This window comes from Ictalurus furcatus, chromosome 8, assembly GCF_023375685.1.
Source record: "Ictalurus furcatus strain D&B chromosome 8, Billie_1.0, whole genome shotgun sequence".
Classification (NCBI taxonomy): domain Eukaryota; kingdom Metazoa; phylum Chordata; class Actinopteri; order Siluriformes; family Ictaluridae; genus Ictalurus; species Ictalurus furcatus.
The window spans coordinates 15870302-15885962 of NC_071262.1; the positions used below are offsets into that span (position 1 = coordinate 15870302).

Here is a 15661-nt window from a genome sequence, read left to right on the forward strand (position 1 = left end):
CCATCAACATGCACAATGTGAGATATCTAGATTTAGACAATGTTTGTTTCTTAAAGCTGAGATGTCAAAGTATTTTATAGCGCAGAAACTCCATGTATGTTATTTAACAAAACCTGATCTTTTCATCCTTCTTATCTATTTAAGAAGACTGAGTCACGTCGTCAAGCTACTGCATACAAAGTGCGATCTTAGTTTGTGTGAGTGACAGAATTCTTCCACAGCAACAGTAAAGGTTTTCCCAGACTGTCAGACATATTCCATGTGAACGTTAAAACATAACTTGTGCTGTTAGAAAGTATGTGGTGCTTGTCAAGTGTTCATCTCAAACTGCTTCCTCATCTGTTTATTTTACCCTTCCTGTATTATTGCGCTTATCTCAACAAAGCTGTCGCTGCAAAGGCAAATGGGTCAGAGAAGGTTCAGGCAGAATTGTGCTTGTACATGTCACTTTTTCCTGATACAGCTGTCCATTCTCATGACTCGCGTCAGGTGACATGGAACTGTGGTCTGCCTGAGGTTTAGAAAAGTCTGAATGAAGAAGGATATGTCCAGTGTTAATGTACTGAAATGTACTGTATTGTCTGTGTGGGTGTATCTGCGTGAGTTTTTCCTCAGAGGAGCAGATGTTGTGTAACTCTCTCAGAAATATGCAAGCACATTCCAGTAAGGGGTTAAGGATGAGTGCATCAGGATGCCAAGGAAAACCACCGCCGATAAGCAAGTTATATAAAATAGAAGTGTGACAGGTGCTGGGCTGTCTGTCTGTCTGTCTGAGATCTGCAGTGTTGGGGTGGTTGTGTGTTTGTGTGACCTTACACAGCGAGTTGAGTGGAAGATGTAAGGATAAGCCCCTCCCCTGCAGGTTTTTTATTGGTTCAGAGCGCTGCTGATTACACTGCGTCACACAGCCCTGTATTTGAGGGGGGTCCAGCTTGTTTACTGCAGCACTTTCCAGCAGAGTGCCGAGCCCTGCACACACACACAGCGCAGACCGTAGGCCGCATGATGAGCGCCGGCAGCCTGTGCTTGCTCTTTGACCTGCTCATACAGACTTTAGCTCCTCAAAGCGCCCAGTCCGGATAACCAAGTGCCCCAACTGGAAACGCAGCAAAAACGGCTCACTCGCGCAACCCAGGCTGCCGAAAATGGCTTGTGAAGTCCTCCTACACAGGTGATGTAGAGAGAGAGAAGAAAGAGCTAGGAAATCTCTGTGGGCATACTGTGTTTCATAATGGGACTGAATTACTTGTGAAAGTTTCTGGAAATGGAAGTTGAGCTGCTAATTCAGAGCACTGTTCTCTGGAGTAGCTCAATTTATAGTGCCTTTATCCCTCTGGATCTCTAGGCCAGGGTTTAGCGATACTTATTTCTGCTCTGGACAGGGTTTCGTGTGACATTTGGATCAGATTAAGTGCTAGTTACCCACTGGCCTAGCTTCACAGCAAATGCCATACTAGACCTTATTTTTGACAGTGCTGTTTTTGTGGGTATATAAGCAGAGTTGCTTATTATAATGTAATTCTGGGCAGTGGACATATCTATATGTATTGTGGTGAATGAATGTTTTTTTGTCGTTGTTGTTTGTTTTGTTTTGTTTTGTTATTAGCATTGCTAATTCTGCCGGGAACTGTAAAGCTGCTGAATCATGACCAGCTTCTGCATTTGACAGCTTTATGCTCTACACACATTTGGTTAGCAGTGTGTGTGTGTGTGTGTGTGTGTACACGAGCTGTCGGCAGGCTAAAATGCCAAGTCAGAGGAAGTGTATTTTTTAATTTTTTAATTTTTTTATTTTTTGATCCTCTTTTACTTCTACCTTTACAGCACATTTCTCTGTCTGTAAATGGCATGAAATAACATGCACATATTTTACCATAAGGTAGATAGAGCATGACATTTCATCAGTAACTTCTTTACTTATCAAATATATTTCTGTTTTGGCAGTGTGTCACTTAATGATTGAGGGGATTTTGTCTAGGCCAGTCTTTGAGCTTTGCCCATACCATTACTCTTATTAAATCTTTATAATTATTATTTGATTTTCCTGGTATTTGCTTTGAGGCTTTGTCCTGGGTGCAAGTAGAAGAGGAAGCACACAAAGTTACATTTCTATAGAGAAATGTGTCTTATGTTCAGAATAATAATAATAATTTCTGTAGTGATGTTGACTAGCTGTCTAAATATATTATTCTGGGAAAACAAACACTTGATTGTCAATCATTGCTCATGCTCTGAGAAGTCAGGGGCACAGAGAAATCTATCACACTATACTCGAATTATTTTGTTAAAACTGCAGGGGGAGGGGTCAGTATGCTGAATTAAGTGATCACACACAACTTTCACTTCCTACTAAGGGATAGAAGTAAAACACATTCTCTGATCTGTGGTTAGGAATCTGAGCACAGCACAGCTCTGTGAAAATGTTTGCCCAGCAGCACAGTTCAGTGTAGACGTTGGCATCGATCCAGACTGCACCATAGCGCCTGAATAGCTATCTGACTTGGAATGTACCTTTCCGCTGCGTACATACAGGACTGTTTATTCGTGTCGCTGTTGCATGTTACACTGAACCACAATGTCATTGCAGGTTCTTAAAGCACCTGTTGTGTCCGTGTCATGTTTCCTTCTACTCAGACCATTAATCTGACCATTAAGCAAAAGCTGGAACTCGGCATGTCATGTAAGCAGCATTCCCCCCATGCCAAACTTTGTTTATAGGACAGAGCAAACTGCTGAATAACCCCCACACTTCCTGTCAGACACCGTCTTCCTGAACCGTTCACTGTAAACCTATCACTTTCAAGGAAGACAACGTATAATGTATATCCTGCCCCTGGTGGCAGTGGAAGGAAGGGCTTCAGGCTCTCTGTAGATGAGTCTGGTGCACTGTTTCAGGGTTATGGTTCACCAATATTGTATCATGTGTGTGTTTTCAATTCATAAAAGTCATACCAAATACATGTATTAATCATACACATTACTGCACTGTTTGTTAAATATAACCACAAAACATATTTATTATACATGATCATGGATATGGCTTATCTTTTCATTCAGAGAGATGCACATCATAATTTAGGCATTCTATACATTTAGAGCCATACAGTGTATGGGCAAACTAGCATTTAATGGACCCATCTCCCACACAGTGAAAAGCTTGCACACTCCTACATTTATACAGATCCAAGGCTGTTTTAATGTGGACCGTTAGAAGTATTTATTCGCATCCCTGAATGGTTATGCCTCTATTCATTGAATAACTTGCATGAATGTAAATTTCTCAAGACTGGATCATTGATGTACTATGAGTGATGGACTAAATGAAACAGTAGATACACATCTAGCTTTGTTAATCATTAGACTATCCTTAATCCTGATTCTCAAGAGAGTAATAGATTCAGCACTTACCTAAGGTTAGCAGAGTCAGCGAACATTGTAAACTTTTGATGCCCTCATGTTACTAAAGAGAGCCAAAGAGAAGAGAATTTTCACAAAATGTCTGCATCTTAGTATTAAATTCAATTAAAAATATCAGTTCAATTTTAAAATTTCTGGTGCTTGATTAAGGCAGAGCAAAAGTGGCCTCTCCTGAAATGGGCAAGTGCCACACCTTACCAAGCACCCGTGCCCTGTAAACAGTCCTAACTTGGTATATCCCAACATTTAAAATAATAATAATATATTTTTTAAAATATCTACCAATCAACGCTTCCGCATTCGTTTCTTCAGTATCCTTAGTTCCACCTTGCTCAATTCTGTAATGCTTAGTTGAGACCTGATGCTACATATGGTCAAAGGCTGTGACAATATCCTCACATTACCTTTCTTTTCTTCTTTTCCAGCTCGCATATCACTTCCATCAGCATTCTTCCAAGATCTGCAGAGTAAGTGCCCAAACATCCTCCTTTCCAATCTCTACTCATGCGAGTGTGCTTGTTCATTTAATTCCATAATAATGTGAGGCAAAAAACGTTCAATATGCTTTGCACTTTTTAACCACAAGTTATATCCATATATATATATATGTGTGTGTGTGTGTGTATATATATATGATTGTGTGTGCGTGTGTGTATGTATATGTATGTATATGTGTATATATATATGTGTGTGTGTGTGTGTGTGTATGTGTGTGTGTATATATATATATATATATATATATATATATATATATATATATATATATATATATATATATATAATGTAAACCTGACCAAATGTACAGTGGTAGCGATGCCATAAACAGTCTTGCAAGGTGGAAGGTGAGCAAGACGAAGCTGAACAAATCCGATTATAGACCTTAATGCACTTAAGGCTTGCAGACAGGCTCCAGGAGAGAGATCCGAGAACAGAAAGTCTGTCAGATCGTTAATGGAAACCAAAAAAAAAAATTTATGCCCAATGACTTAGATTTTACTTCAGCATCAAATTATTCAGTATGAACAGGGTAAGTTAGAACAAAGCCTATGCGTCCATTGCAGTAGTGTAAAGTGTGAGAGGAGTATAATGGTTGACAAGTACAGACTAGCAGGAGTGTGCTTTCTTCTGTTTGTCCAGACCTTTTAGTTGTTAGCTAATTTAATGCTGTGGATGCAGAGCAACAAAACAGAATAGTGTAAAGAGCTTGCACTAACAGGAAATTTGCTGCATAGCTAGGGGCCCATTACGGATTCCACTGAATTGTGCTGTCACTGCATTGATCTATTGGCTATTTCTCTATCATATAGCATTAGCATATATTCAGAATGGCTTCGGGGATTGTTGATGCATATAATCCTGAAAAATGTTTCAATATGCATTGGCCAGAGCTAAGGTCTTTAGCAATTGCTTCACCAGCACAGACAGTAAAGTAAGTCTCCACAGAGAGATGAGTAAGGATCTATGCCGTGTGAAGTTTGGCATGCATAGTGGCAGAGTGACCCAGCAGCTGCATGTGGACCAGTTGTACACAAGTCATGAGTATTCGGCATCCCAGTGCCACAGCTGTGCAAGCCATTGCCTTACATGGCAGCATGGCCTTCAAATACTTGGCCATTAACCAAATCAAGCTCAAAATACCCTCAACCACAGACCTCAGTGGATCAAGGTGCTTAGGATGGTGGGTTATTATTCAGGACTCAAGGCAGTGCTCACAGGGCTGCTTCCTCCCAGCGAGAGAATTGTCTCTAACCTTGTTAAACTCCATTTCCGAGCTCTAAATGGGTCACACAGTATCAGAGAGCTGAGGAACTGAATGTACTGGCCTAAATGCAACACTGTGCTCTTTCCGCCTTAATGGCAAATTTCTGTTCCATGTCATTGGACGAATGATCTTATAGTTGTCATTATATTCCGCTTTTAGTTATGCGAATCTATTAAAACACACCTTTCCTGAATGTTCTGGCTAAATGACCCTGGTTTCACTTAAGGTCAGAAGGGTTAAATATGCGCCTGTGATTACTTTACTTTGTTTCTGTCGTTTAGGCAATGCAAACACATTGTAAATCTTTGGCAAATTGCTGCAGCACAAGATGAATAAAACGCTCAGCTGAAAAAATCATCGACAAGGTGGTGTGATGTCATTACCACCTTGAAGTGGTTGTAAAATGTTTTCTTTGACTTGTACCACAGAAATTTGCCAAAGATTAACCATTTTTAATTAATTAAAGAATGACACGACTTTTTATTCGCTTATAGTTCATGTTTTTGTTGTGGGACGTTGGCAAAACAAGTTAGTTCCAGTTACACCCTTGTTATAACACCAAACAAAGGTCTGTCGTTCCCTTTTCTGCCTCTCTTTTTGTTTTCTGTCTGTTGAAGTCAAAAAGACAAAAAAAGGAGAATGTGCAAAGTTCTCCGACCCGAAGACTTCACTGAAAACATTACCTACGACAGCTACAAAGTGCTGACCTTGGAGACACCTTTCAAAAATGATAAATAAATGTCTCCTCAAAGAAAACCTATCATATCAACAATTACATACTTTTAAATTGGGTTTATGTGCAGCATCTGCATACAAGTCCCTGTGCTAGCTGCTACTATCTGCTGTGCTGTCATAGAACATGAATCGACACCTTCTGACCAACCAGAACCAAGCATTCGGCAGTGCTGTAGTATAAATTCAAATAATAAATATTTTAAGTGATTTAAAATTTGCGTTTGTGTCTTCGCAGTATCCTCCAAAGAACCATCCGAGCTGCCGTGGAGCAGCACTTATTGGATCTGCAGAGCTCCATAGATCAAGATCTCAGCAACTATGAGAGCCAAGGCTCATCCTGCCAAGCTGGCCTGGAGTGAGTGTATACATCCACACACGATTATAGCACACTTTAGCAAACCTTTTTTTTCCCTATGCAAACAAGCAGATGAGTGTATTTGGAGCTATATGTACAGGAAGCTGTATGTATCTAAGGTTTCTGAGGTGTGTTTGGCTCTAACATGTTGGCCTCCACAGGGACTGTACGAGTGAGACGACTGTAGGTGCAGAAGAGCATGGAGCAGAAGAGAAGACTAATGCTGGATTGCTCACTCCTGCAGACCCTGACCAGTGTGCAGAAGATGAACAGGTTTGTCAGCCTTGGTTTTGTGTGTTTGTGTGTGTGCTCACAGCAACACAATAGTTGGGCACTCAGATCTGTGTAAGTAGAGCTCCAGATATTTTGCACTGTAGCCTGAATCTCATTAGTACAAGGCGTGCCTAGGGTTTCAGTTTTAGACTTGTTTCTGTACACTTGTTACACACGATGACCTCCAGTAAAGAGAACATGAGTCTTTTTTTTTTCCAAATAAAAAAGTATGTTCTGTTCCCAGCAGACCACAATCAGCACTACTGCTTTTTTTTCCTTCTTTGTACACATCAAATCAGTGGCCTGCCTCTAGCTACACACACACACACACACACACACACACACACACACACACACACACACACATACAGACAGAAAAATGCCACCAAGCCCTTTTCTTATCACAGATTAACCTTGAGAGGTTTCGTGATTTTTGCTCAGTTTTGCTCTGTAGCCTTGTGTTTAAAGTACTTTATAAACAGTTTTAAAAAAAATTTGCTTCAAGTTCAGTGTCCTGTTTGTGTACACCCATATAAAGTCAACCAAGCATTTCAATCCTGTTCCTGCTTTAGCTTGCAGAAAACAACACATGGATATTTTGTGTTTAGACATGAAACAGAATCATGTTTCTTTTTCCCCAGGCATTTCAAGGTTCCCAGCCTAGTGGCCTTGTGCCAGAGGAAAATCTGAGAATGGACCTTGAAACAGAGGCTCTCGTAGATGCTGAGAACAATATTAACACAACTCCAAGGTTAGTTCTGAAGTGTTCGCAATCGAGCACGGCGTTCGAAAGATTAGATTTTAGAGCTTTTGAAAAAGTAGTAAAGAGTCTTTACTTTCCAAAGAAAATATGTAATGCTGGTATATTTGATGCTGAACTATGCAATATTAAATAGGATTTTATACTGCAAAAGCTAACTTATAAAGCATTCTATTATTTCCTTAAATTTTGCCCAAACACTACTTTGCCCTAACCCTAGAGCCCACATTCCAGGGTTCATCGCACATGTATGGGGCCTGTAATATTCCTCTTATTGTAGATTATTTTGTATTGTATAAAAATTGTATAAAATTGTAGAAAAATTTTCGTCCAAAAACCAGAAACACCATTTTTGGCCGAAAGAGAACAAAGGCTGAAAATATGAGCCGATAACATATGCCGCCACGCCCCGGCCCTCAGTGCTCTGCGCTCAGGTTTCATTCTCGATCTAGCCGACGGTTATTGTTGCATTGCAACATTACTAGATCTACAATTTAAAGAACATTACTTTGACGTGGAGAAAAAGTAGTGTGCACAGGAAATGATACAGGCAGAGCTGGAGGGGATGAATGTATCTGTTGAAGGATCAACGCGCAGCACAGAGCAAAGTGTGCCAGAGAAACGGGTGCGTACAAGTGATGATGAATTTATTAAATTAAAAAAAGTCTAATATGAATACAATTATACAAAAAATTTAATTTAAAATGGGTTTAAAAAATAATTAAGTTTCGGTTTTTGGCCAAGTGCGTCCTGAATTTTCGGTTTCGGCCCAGATTTTTCCTTTCGGTGCATCACTAATTTGAAGTTGTCTATGAGAATCTCCTATAGCTTTGTTTATATGTCCGCTATTAATAGACCCCTCTGTGAGCATATTTAGAGGCTTCACCGTGACTCTGAATTTAACAGCATTTTAACTGTTCCAACCGTGCTTTCTGTCTTCATACAGGCTACAATTGTACCCCGAGTGTGAGCACATGGAGCAGATTGATGTCGCCACCTGTGTGAGTATACTTCCAGAGTGTGGGCTAACACCAACGCTGATGCTTGGCCCAAAAGCTAACCTGATACTATCTCTTTTTTTTTTCTTTTTTTTGTAGGAGTCTGCCGCAGATGTGTGTGATCTGAATGCCAATACAGAAAGCAGAAAGCAGCCCAACCTGGTGGCCCATCAACTTCAGTCCCACTCTGTCATCCATGACGGAGAGCGGGAAGGTAAATCTCCCCGTGTTGTTCATGAGTACGTTCTAATGTCCTGCTTTGCATCAGCTGATCATTTAGACTGATGAAAATTCCTATATGGAAAACAGGGTTTGATGCAAACACTGCACTTTTGTAAATCCATGCCCACCACAGAGACGTGCCTTAAAGCATGTTTCCATTTACACATCATGCAGTTACATCAGCTTGATCTGTGCTTGTTCATCTGACAGGTGTATACGGTGGTGACCCTGTGTCCTTGATGAATGAAGTAGAAGGTATATAGGTTTAATAGATCAACTGTTAATGAAAGCTTATTAAGAGAAACCCAGCTCTAATGGATCGATTATTAACTACCCTTAAAAACATGTTCCCCACCCACCACCCCCACTTTAACACAGTATTAGCCTGCCTCAGGGGCAGTGTACGCCTACTGAAACTTGAAAGCTACTTAGTAATAACTCATCACCTTAGCCATTACTCCATATCGTTGTATGATCCAGTGCTGACGGATGGCAAAACGTAAAACTCAACACCTCTTCTTTGCTATCTGTCTGTCTCTCTATTCATTTCTCTCTATCCCTCTGTCTCCTCTGTCCTTCACCCATGTCTGGTCAGCTTCATGCCCCTACACTTTCCCCTGCATAGACTTCACGTGTATGCACCTGCAGAGAGAAGGTCATGGTAAGTATTCACTTGAAGGCCACTGTTGGGTTCTTCTTTATAACGAGCGTCTCTGCTAATCACCCCTTTGAGATCGTGACTAACTTTTGTGCCTCCACTCCCCTCACACCCAATTAGTATGGCTGTCTCCCACTGGTCTTATTCTAGCCTCCGCAAAAGCAATAGCGTTCCCCTAATGAATCACCTGTCTCAGTGTCTGGAAAGTGTTGAGCGGACCGGCTAAGTTTCCATAGCAGTGGGCCGCCTTCCAGTATATTCTCTTTATTCACAGACACTCTGGGCCTCTTTGGCACTAGGGGATGGAATCTCGCTCTAGACCTTGCAGGCCAGCATGATCGTGTTAGCATGCTTCGCTGCACCCTGTGCTACACAGCAGTACTGAAGCCCGGTGTTGCAACTGATTTAGTAGTACTGAGCTTCCTCACAAGTTTCCTTTTGCTGACCCGTGTTGTGTTTGGGTGAAATTGAAGGGCATTTTCACACTTTTTCACATGCCTTTTTTTCTTTCCAAGACCTGAGACACAGAGACGTTGGTTAGGTGTGAAAGTTGCTTTCGTACTTGGCCATGGTTCAAACAACAACAACCTCCACTTACAAACTCCAGACTAGCATTTGTGTGTGTGTGTGTGTGTGTGTGTGTGTGTGTGTGTGTGTGTGTGTGTGGTCTGCACCATGTGTAAAGGTGATCCACTATGGAGGGCAGGTATTGAATAACGTGATAGTCATGTTACTTCCGTTCGATGAACTTCTTCGCGGTTTTAAATTGAACAACGGCAAGGAAATGACAGAAGGCGTAAAGGTTTTATAGCCTTTTCTCCCAACTAAAAAATGCTGCAGCTGGATATATGTGGAGCATTTAAAACCCAAGTGACTACTATTAATAGAAATGCCGAGTTACTTTTTTTATATAAGCGAACAACTTTGACTGAAAATCTTTACTATAACTCTTATGAGTAATGAGCAAAGGTAAAGCATTAAGTTTTAATAATAACAATAAAAGAATGTACCCATTATCTCTAATGTTGCAAAGTAGGCTTGCTGTGATAGCTGGTGTTACACGGTGTTCGGGCGCACACTGATTATATCAAATGCCCACTGCGGCACCGCCCCCACTGTCGTTTTTGCCTTTTTATAGGAATAATTTCAGTGCTGTGAAATTATACAGTCAATACGTAGTTTGAAAGGGATTTACGTGTGCGTGTGTGTGTGAAAACGAACCTGCAACAATGCCGTTCATTCCCCCAAATGAGCCCACAGTCAATCCTGGGCCAAGTGTGAAAATGCCCCGATTATGTGAGCCTGTATTGGAAGCCCCCTCCTGCCCCGACTCTTCCTTTCACTATCTTTGGGTATCCTGTATGCGGTGCACTCAGTGGGTCATATGTTTTCCAGCGGATTCCCCTGATCCTCCGCGTGCTGTGCTGGCCCCATCCCTTACTAAATGCTTCATGATGGCCCTGCAGCAAATCCCCAAAACCTCATGTGACCCTGGGTGTTAGTACTCAATGCCAAACTGTGTCTCTTGTGATTCTTTTGAGAGTGCTGTTTCATTTTAGGTGACCCTTCCTATGTGTGTGTTGTAGATCCCGTTCCAGTGTTTATGTCATGGCAGGAGGAAATTGAGTCTGGAGAGGCGCAGTTGTCTCCACTGGCAGGTCGCATGTTGCCGCTGCCTCTAGGGGAAGATGCGCAGCCATTACTGGCACGTCACTTCCTGGATTTCGGTCACAGTCAGCGTTTCCTGCAGCAGGATTCTGATGCCACATCTTCAAATAAAGCACTGTCCTGTGGAAGGTGAAGAGATCTGTGGACAACTCGCACTGTTTTAATAATATACGTTAATTTAGTGGTGTTGCATTTAGGCTCATCTGTATTTTCCTCCATTCTTTTCTAGGCCTCGCCGGGCCTCCTTCAGCTCCAAGGAGAGTGCAAAGGGAGACAGTGTCTGTCAGCAGCTCACCAAGAAACTCCAGAACCTCAAGAAAAAGATCAAGCAGTTTGAAGAGCAGTTTGAAAAAGACAAGAACTACACGGTTAGCACTGCTAACTATAATATTGTCATTTTGCCCTTGATCCTTTATCTAACTGTATAGGCATACAGTTAGTATGCCTCCAGTAATATTGGCACCCTTGATAAATATGAGCAAACAAGGCTGTGGAAAAAATTATTTTATTGTCTATATTGTTTAACCTTTTGATCTTTTTTTTTTTTTTAAATCACAAAAATGATGTGCTTTCATTGATATCAAACAATTGCAAACAACACAGTTTTATTTAAAAAAACAGTCTTTGTTAAATCTAGGTGTGCAGCAATTATTGGCACCCTTTTAGTCAATACTTTGTGCTAGCTTCCTTTGCCAAGATAACAGCATTGAGTCTTCTCCTATAATGCCTGATGAGGTTGGAGAATACATGGCAAGGGATCTGAGACCATTCCTCCATACAGAATCTATCCAGATCCTTCAAATTTTTAGGTCCACGCTGGTGGACTCTCCTCTTCAGTCCACCCCACAGGTTTTCTATGAGTTCACCCTGATGTTGTGGTCAGTAAACCATTATTTGTGTTGATTTTGATGTATGTTTTGGATCACTGTCCTGCTGGAAGAGCCAACCACAGCCCATTTTAAGCTTTCTGGCAGAGGCAGTCAGGTTTTCATTTAATATCTGTTGATATTTGATAGAGTCCATGATGCCATGTATCCTAACAAAATATCCAGGTCCTCTGGCAGAAAAACAGCCCCAACACATTAAAGAGCCACCATCATATTTAACCGCGGGCAAGAGGTACTTTTCCATATGACTACCTCTCTGTGTGCACCAAAACTCCTCTGGTGTTTATTGTCAAAAAGCTCTATTTTGGTTTCATCTGACCATAGAACGTGATCTCATTTGAAGTTCCAGTAGTGTCTGGCAAACTGAAGACACTTGAGTTTGTTGTTGGATGAGAGTAGAGGCGTTTTTTTGTGAAACTCTTCCAAACAACTGATGTAGTGTGTTGTTGTGGAGACTTCAGAGGATTTCTGACATCAAGACGCAACTAACTTCTGCAATTCTCCAGCTGTGATCCTTGGAGTTTTTTTGCCCACTCAAACCATCCTCTTCACAGTGTGTTGAGACAATATAGACACACGTCCAATTCCAGGTTGATTCATAACATTTCCAGTTGACTGGAACTTCTTAATTATTGCCCTGATTGTGGAAATAGCCATTTTCAATGCTTGTTATTTTCTTATAGCCAGTCCCCATTTTGTGAAGCTCAACAACCTTTTGCTCCACATAACAGCTATATTCCTTGGTCTACCCATTGGCCTTACCCAGTACCTATTATGACTGACTAAGGGAATTTGGCCTATGTGTTATCTCATATTTATACCCCTGTGAAACAGAAAGTCACGGTTGAACAAATTCCTGTTCCTAGTCACCCAGGTGTAAAATATCAATGGGAAAATACTTCAAATATTTTTTTCTCATATGAATTCATAGGGGTGCCAATAATTGTTAAACCTGTATTTAAAAAAAAAAATGTTTTTTCTATAAACCTGTTTGTTTGCAATTGTTTTCTTTGCAAAAGCAGAGTATTTTATTTTAACAAAAGATTAAACAATAAAGACGTTTTTTTCACAGCCTTGTTTGCTCATATTTACCAAGGGTGCCAATATTAGTGGAGGACACTGTATGTAATATGTTTGAGATTATCATTGACAGATAATTTTGACAAGTCTTCCTGTACTATTAAAAGGAAAATGTGTTCACTTGAAACTTACAGTGGAAAATTAAGGCAGTTGTGAAATTCTGTCTGGCTTTAAAAATGTCTTTCATTTTCAGCCATCTCATGCTGACAAGGCAGCTAATCCCAAAGTCCTGAAGTGGATGTCTGACCTCACCAAAATCCGTAAACAGCTTAAAGGTAAGCCCTGATTGAGTGACCAGCGGGGGTGCCTGGGTCTTGAGTTGGTCCTCAGTGATTAACATTAGCTTAGTTAATGGACAGTGTGACCCTCAAAACAGAGAGGTCTCCCCATCACTGCTCCATGTCACACGGTACCCCCACCCACTCTCACATGTTGGTCGATTCTGATTGGCCGCCACCCTTTTCATTCTCCATTACCATGTGACGCCCCCTCAGAGGTGCACTGCCGAATAAGTTTTTCTCTCTCTTTAACTAAACTCCCCTGGATGACCTGATCAGCAGGACGACAGCACCTCTTACCCAAAGCTTCCCTGAGGCACCAGGCAGTGCTTCACTTGCACAGACGCCACTCCTCCGCTCTGAACACACCCTATTTTACACAGTCACGCCCCCTCACTGTCTCTAGACAGACACCCCACTTCTGTAAGTACTCTCAAGCAGCAGTAAGTAGACATAAGCGCTATTTTTTGGTCCTCTCTCCTGTCCTCTTTCCTTGGTTTTGTCTGATTGCGGCCTTGTAGAACCATTCCCCCATGGGTGGACTCTCAGCCTTATGTCGGGTTTTTAGTCCAGTGCAAAGAATTCTTTTTGTTTTGTTTTTGTGTTTTTGTTGTGTCCTTTTTAAAGGGAGGGGTGATGGTGTCATCTCTACATGCAGGTGTATCTTAAAAATAAATAAATATATAAAAATAAATAAATATTGTGGAAAAATAAAAATTCTGTAATTTAATTTAAAAAGTTGAACTTTCATATATTCTAGATTCATTGCACATGAAGTGAAATATTTCAAACGTTTTTTGTTTTAATCTTGATCATTATGGCTTACAGCTCATGGAAATCAAAAATCCAGTATCTCAAAATATTAGAATAAAGAATTTAGAATTCAGAAATGTTGCAGTGTCACAGTCCTAGTGTCAAGCCACTCCTGAACCAGAGACCACGTCAGAAGCGTCTTACCTGGGCTAAGGAGAAAAAGAACTGGACTCTTGTTCAGCAGTCTAAAGTCATCTTTTCAGATGAAAGTAAATTTTGCATTTAATTTGGAAATCAAGGTCCCAGAGTCTGGAGGAAGAGTGGAGAGGCACAGAATCCAAGTTGCTTGAAGTCCAGTGTGAAGTTTCCACAGTCAGTGATGATTTGGGGTGCCATGTCGTCTGCTGGTGTTGGTCCACTGTGTTTTCTCAAGTCAAGAGTCAATGCAGAGTCTGCCAGGAGATTTTAGAGCACTTCATGCTTCCATCTGCTGACAAGCTTTATGGAGACGCTGATTACCTTTTCCAGCAGGACATGGCACTTGCCCAAAGTGCCAAAACTACTATACTAAACTACTAAATGGAATTACTGTGCTTGATTGGCCAGCCAACTCACCTGACCTGAACCCCATAGAGAATCTATGAGAGACACCAGACCCAACAATACAGACGAGCTGAAGGCCGCTATCAAAGCAACCTGGGCTTCCAGAACACCTCAGCAGTGCCACAGGCTGATCGCCTCCATGCCACGCCGCATTGATGCAGTAATTCGTGCAAAAGGAGTCGCAACCAAGAGTGCATAAATGAACATACTTTTCAGATCAACTCTTAAGATAAATTCTTTATTCTCAGATAAATTCTTTATTCTAATATTTCGAGATACTGGATTTTTGATTTTCATGAGCTGCAAGTCATAATGATCAAGATTAAAGCAAAAAAAATGCTTGAAATGTTTAACTTTGTGTAATGAGTCTAGAATAAATTTTCACTTTTTGAATGAAATTGTGGAAAAAATATACTTTTCTCACAATATTCAAATTTTTTGAGATGCACCTGTACAATCTATAAACAGCCTGTTTCTTCTGTGCAGACCTTCTATGTTATATATCGGCCTAAAGAATGTGTTATGTTTAATAACTTATTCATCATTGTGTGGACATTCTATAAATTGCCTTAAATGGCAAACAAAATTGCACAATTTTTCCCCAGGTAGTTGATCATCCAAGACATGTTTGGCATTTGACTTTGCTTCTGTATTGTTGCGCTTGAGCTATAATGTACCCAAAAAGTGAGAGAAGTCTAGCTTACTAAAGATAGTTTTAGCTAATATTGTGTAAATATTCATACTGCATGCAGTTTAATGTATTTATGAAAAAAGGTTCAGTATTTTAACATATTAACTTCAAAATAAGCAAACTTTGACCATCAGATCTATCTGAGTTGACCTTAAGTGCACTTTTTAAAAAAATTTTAAAAAACTGCTTACTCTTTGTGGCAAGCATACACTCTTACCACTAGCCCTAACATCTCTCTTTTCCTTTTGGTTTGTGTGTGTGTGTTTGCACAGATGCCAAACACAAGGCAGAGAGCGAACTGACTCCACAGACACGCCCACGCAGCAACACACTGCCTAAGAGCTTCGGCTCCACATTGGAACACTCAACTCCTGAGGGCCTTGCTGACAGAGAGGGTGAGGGACGGGGGTGCCGGCCCACCCGCGAAGAGACACTCCAGCTCATTGAGCAACATCTAAGAACCAAGAGAGAGGAGGACGACTGGCCCGAGGACATCAGAGTCAGTATAGCTGTAGCGATTC

The 15661-nt window shown here is 40.9% G+C and overlaps 1 protein-coding gene across 5 annotated transcripts in view; it reads left to right on the plus strand.

Moving 5' to 3' along the window:
• Nucleotides 1-15661, plus strand: part of fam13b (family with sequence similarity 13 member B) — a 47320-nt gene that overhangs the window by 25456 nt on the left and 6203 nt on the right. For 2 of the 5 annotated variants that reach the window (XM_053631040.1, XM_053631041.1), the window contains 12 exons: nucleotides 3843-3884; nucleotides 6150-6269; nucleotides 6431-6542; nucleotides 7184-7293; nucleotides 8249-8303; nucleotides 8400-8514; nucleotides 9118-9183; nucleotides 10767-10977; nucleotides 11078-11216; nucleotides 13009-13090; nucleotides 13373-13516; nucleotides 15413-15639. In XM_053631040.1, the coding sequence (XP_053487015.1) occupies nucleotides 3843-3884; nucleotides 6150-6269; nucleotides 6431-6542; nucleotides 7184-7293; nucleotides 8249-8303; nucleotides 8400-8514; nucleotides 9118-9183; nucleotides 10767-10977; nucleotides 11078-11216; nucleotides 13009-13090; nucleotides 13373-13516; nucleotides 15413-15639 (1423 nt within the window). The remainder of the gene's footprint in view (nucleotides 1-3842; nucleotides 3885-6149; nucleotides 6270-6430; nucleotides 6543-7183; nucleotides 7294-8248; nucleotides 8304-8399; nucleotides 8515-9117; nucleotides 9184-10766; nucleotides 10978-11077; nucleotides 11217-13008; nucleotides 13091-13372; nucleotides 13517-15412; nucleotides 15640-15661) is intronic. The other 3 variants (XM_053631042.1, XM_053631044.1, XM_053631043.1) reach the window with 3 other exon arrangements.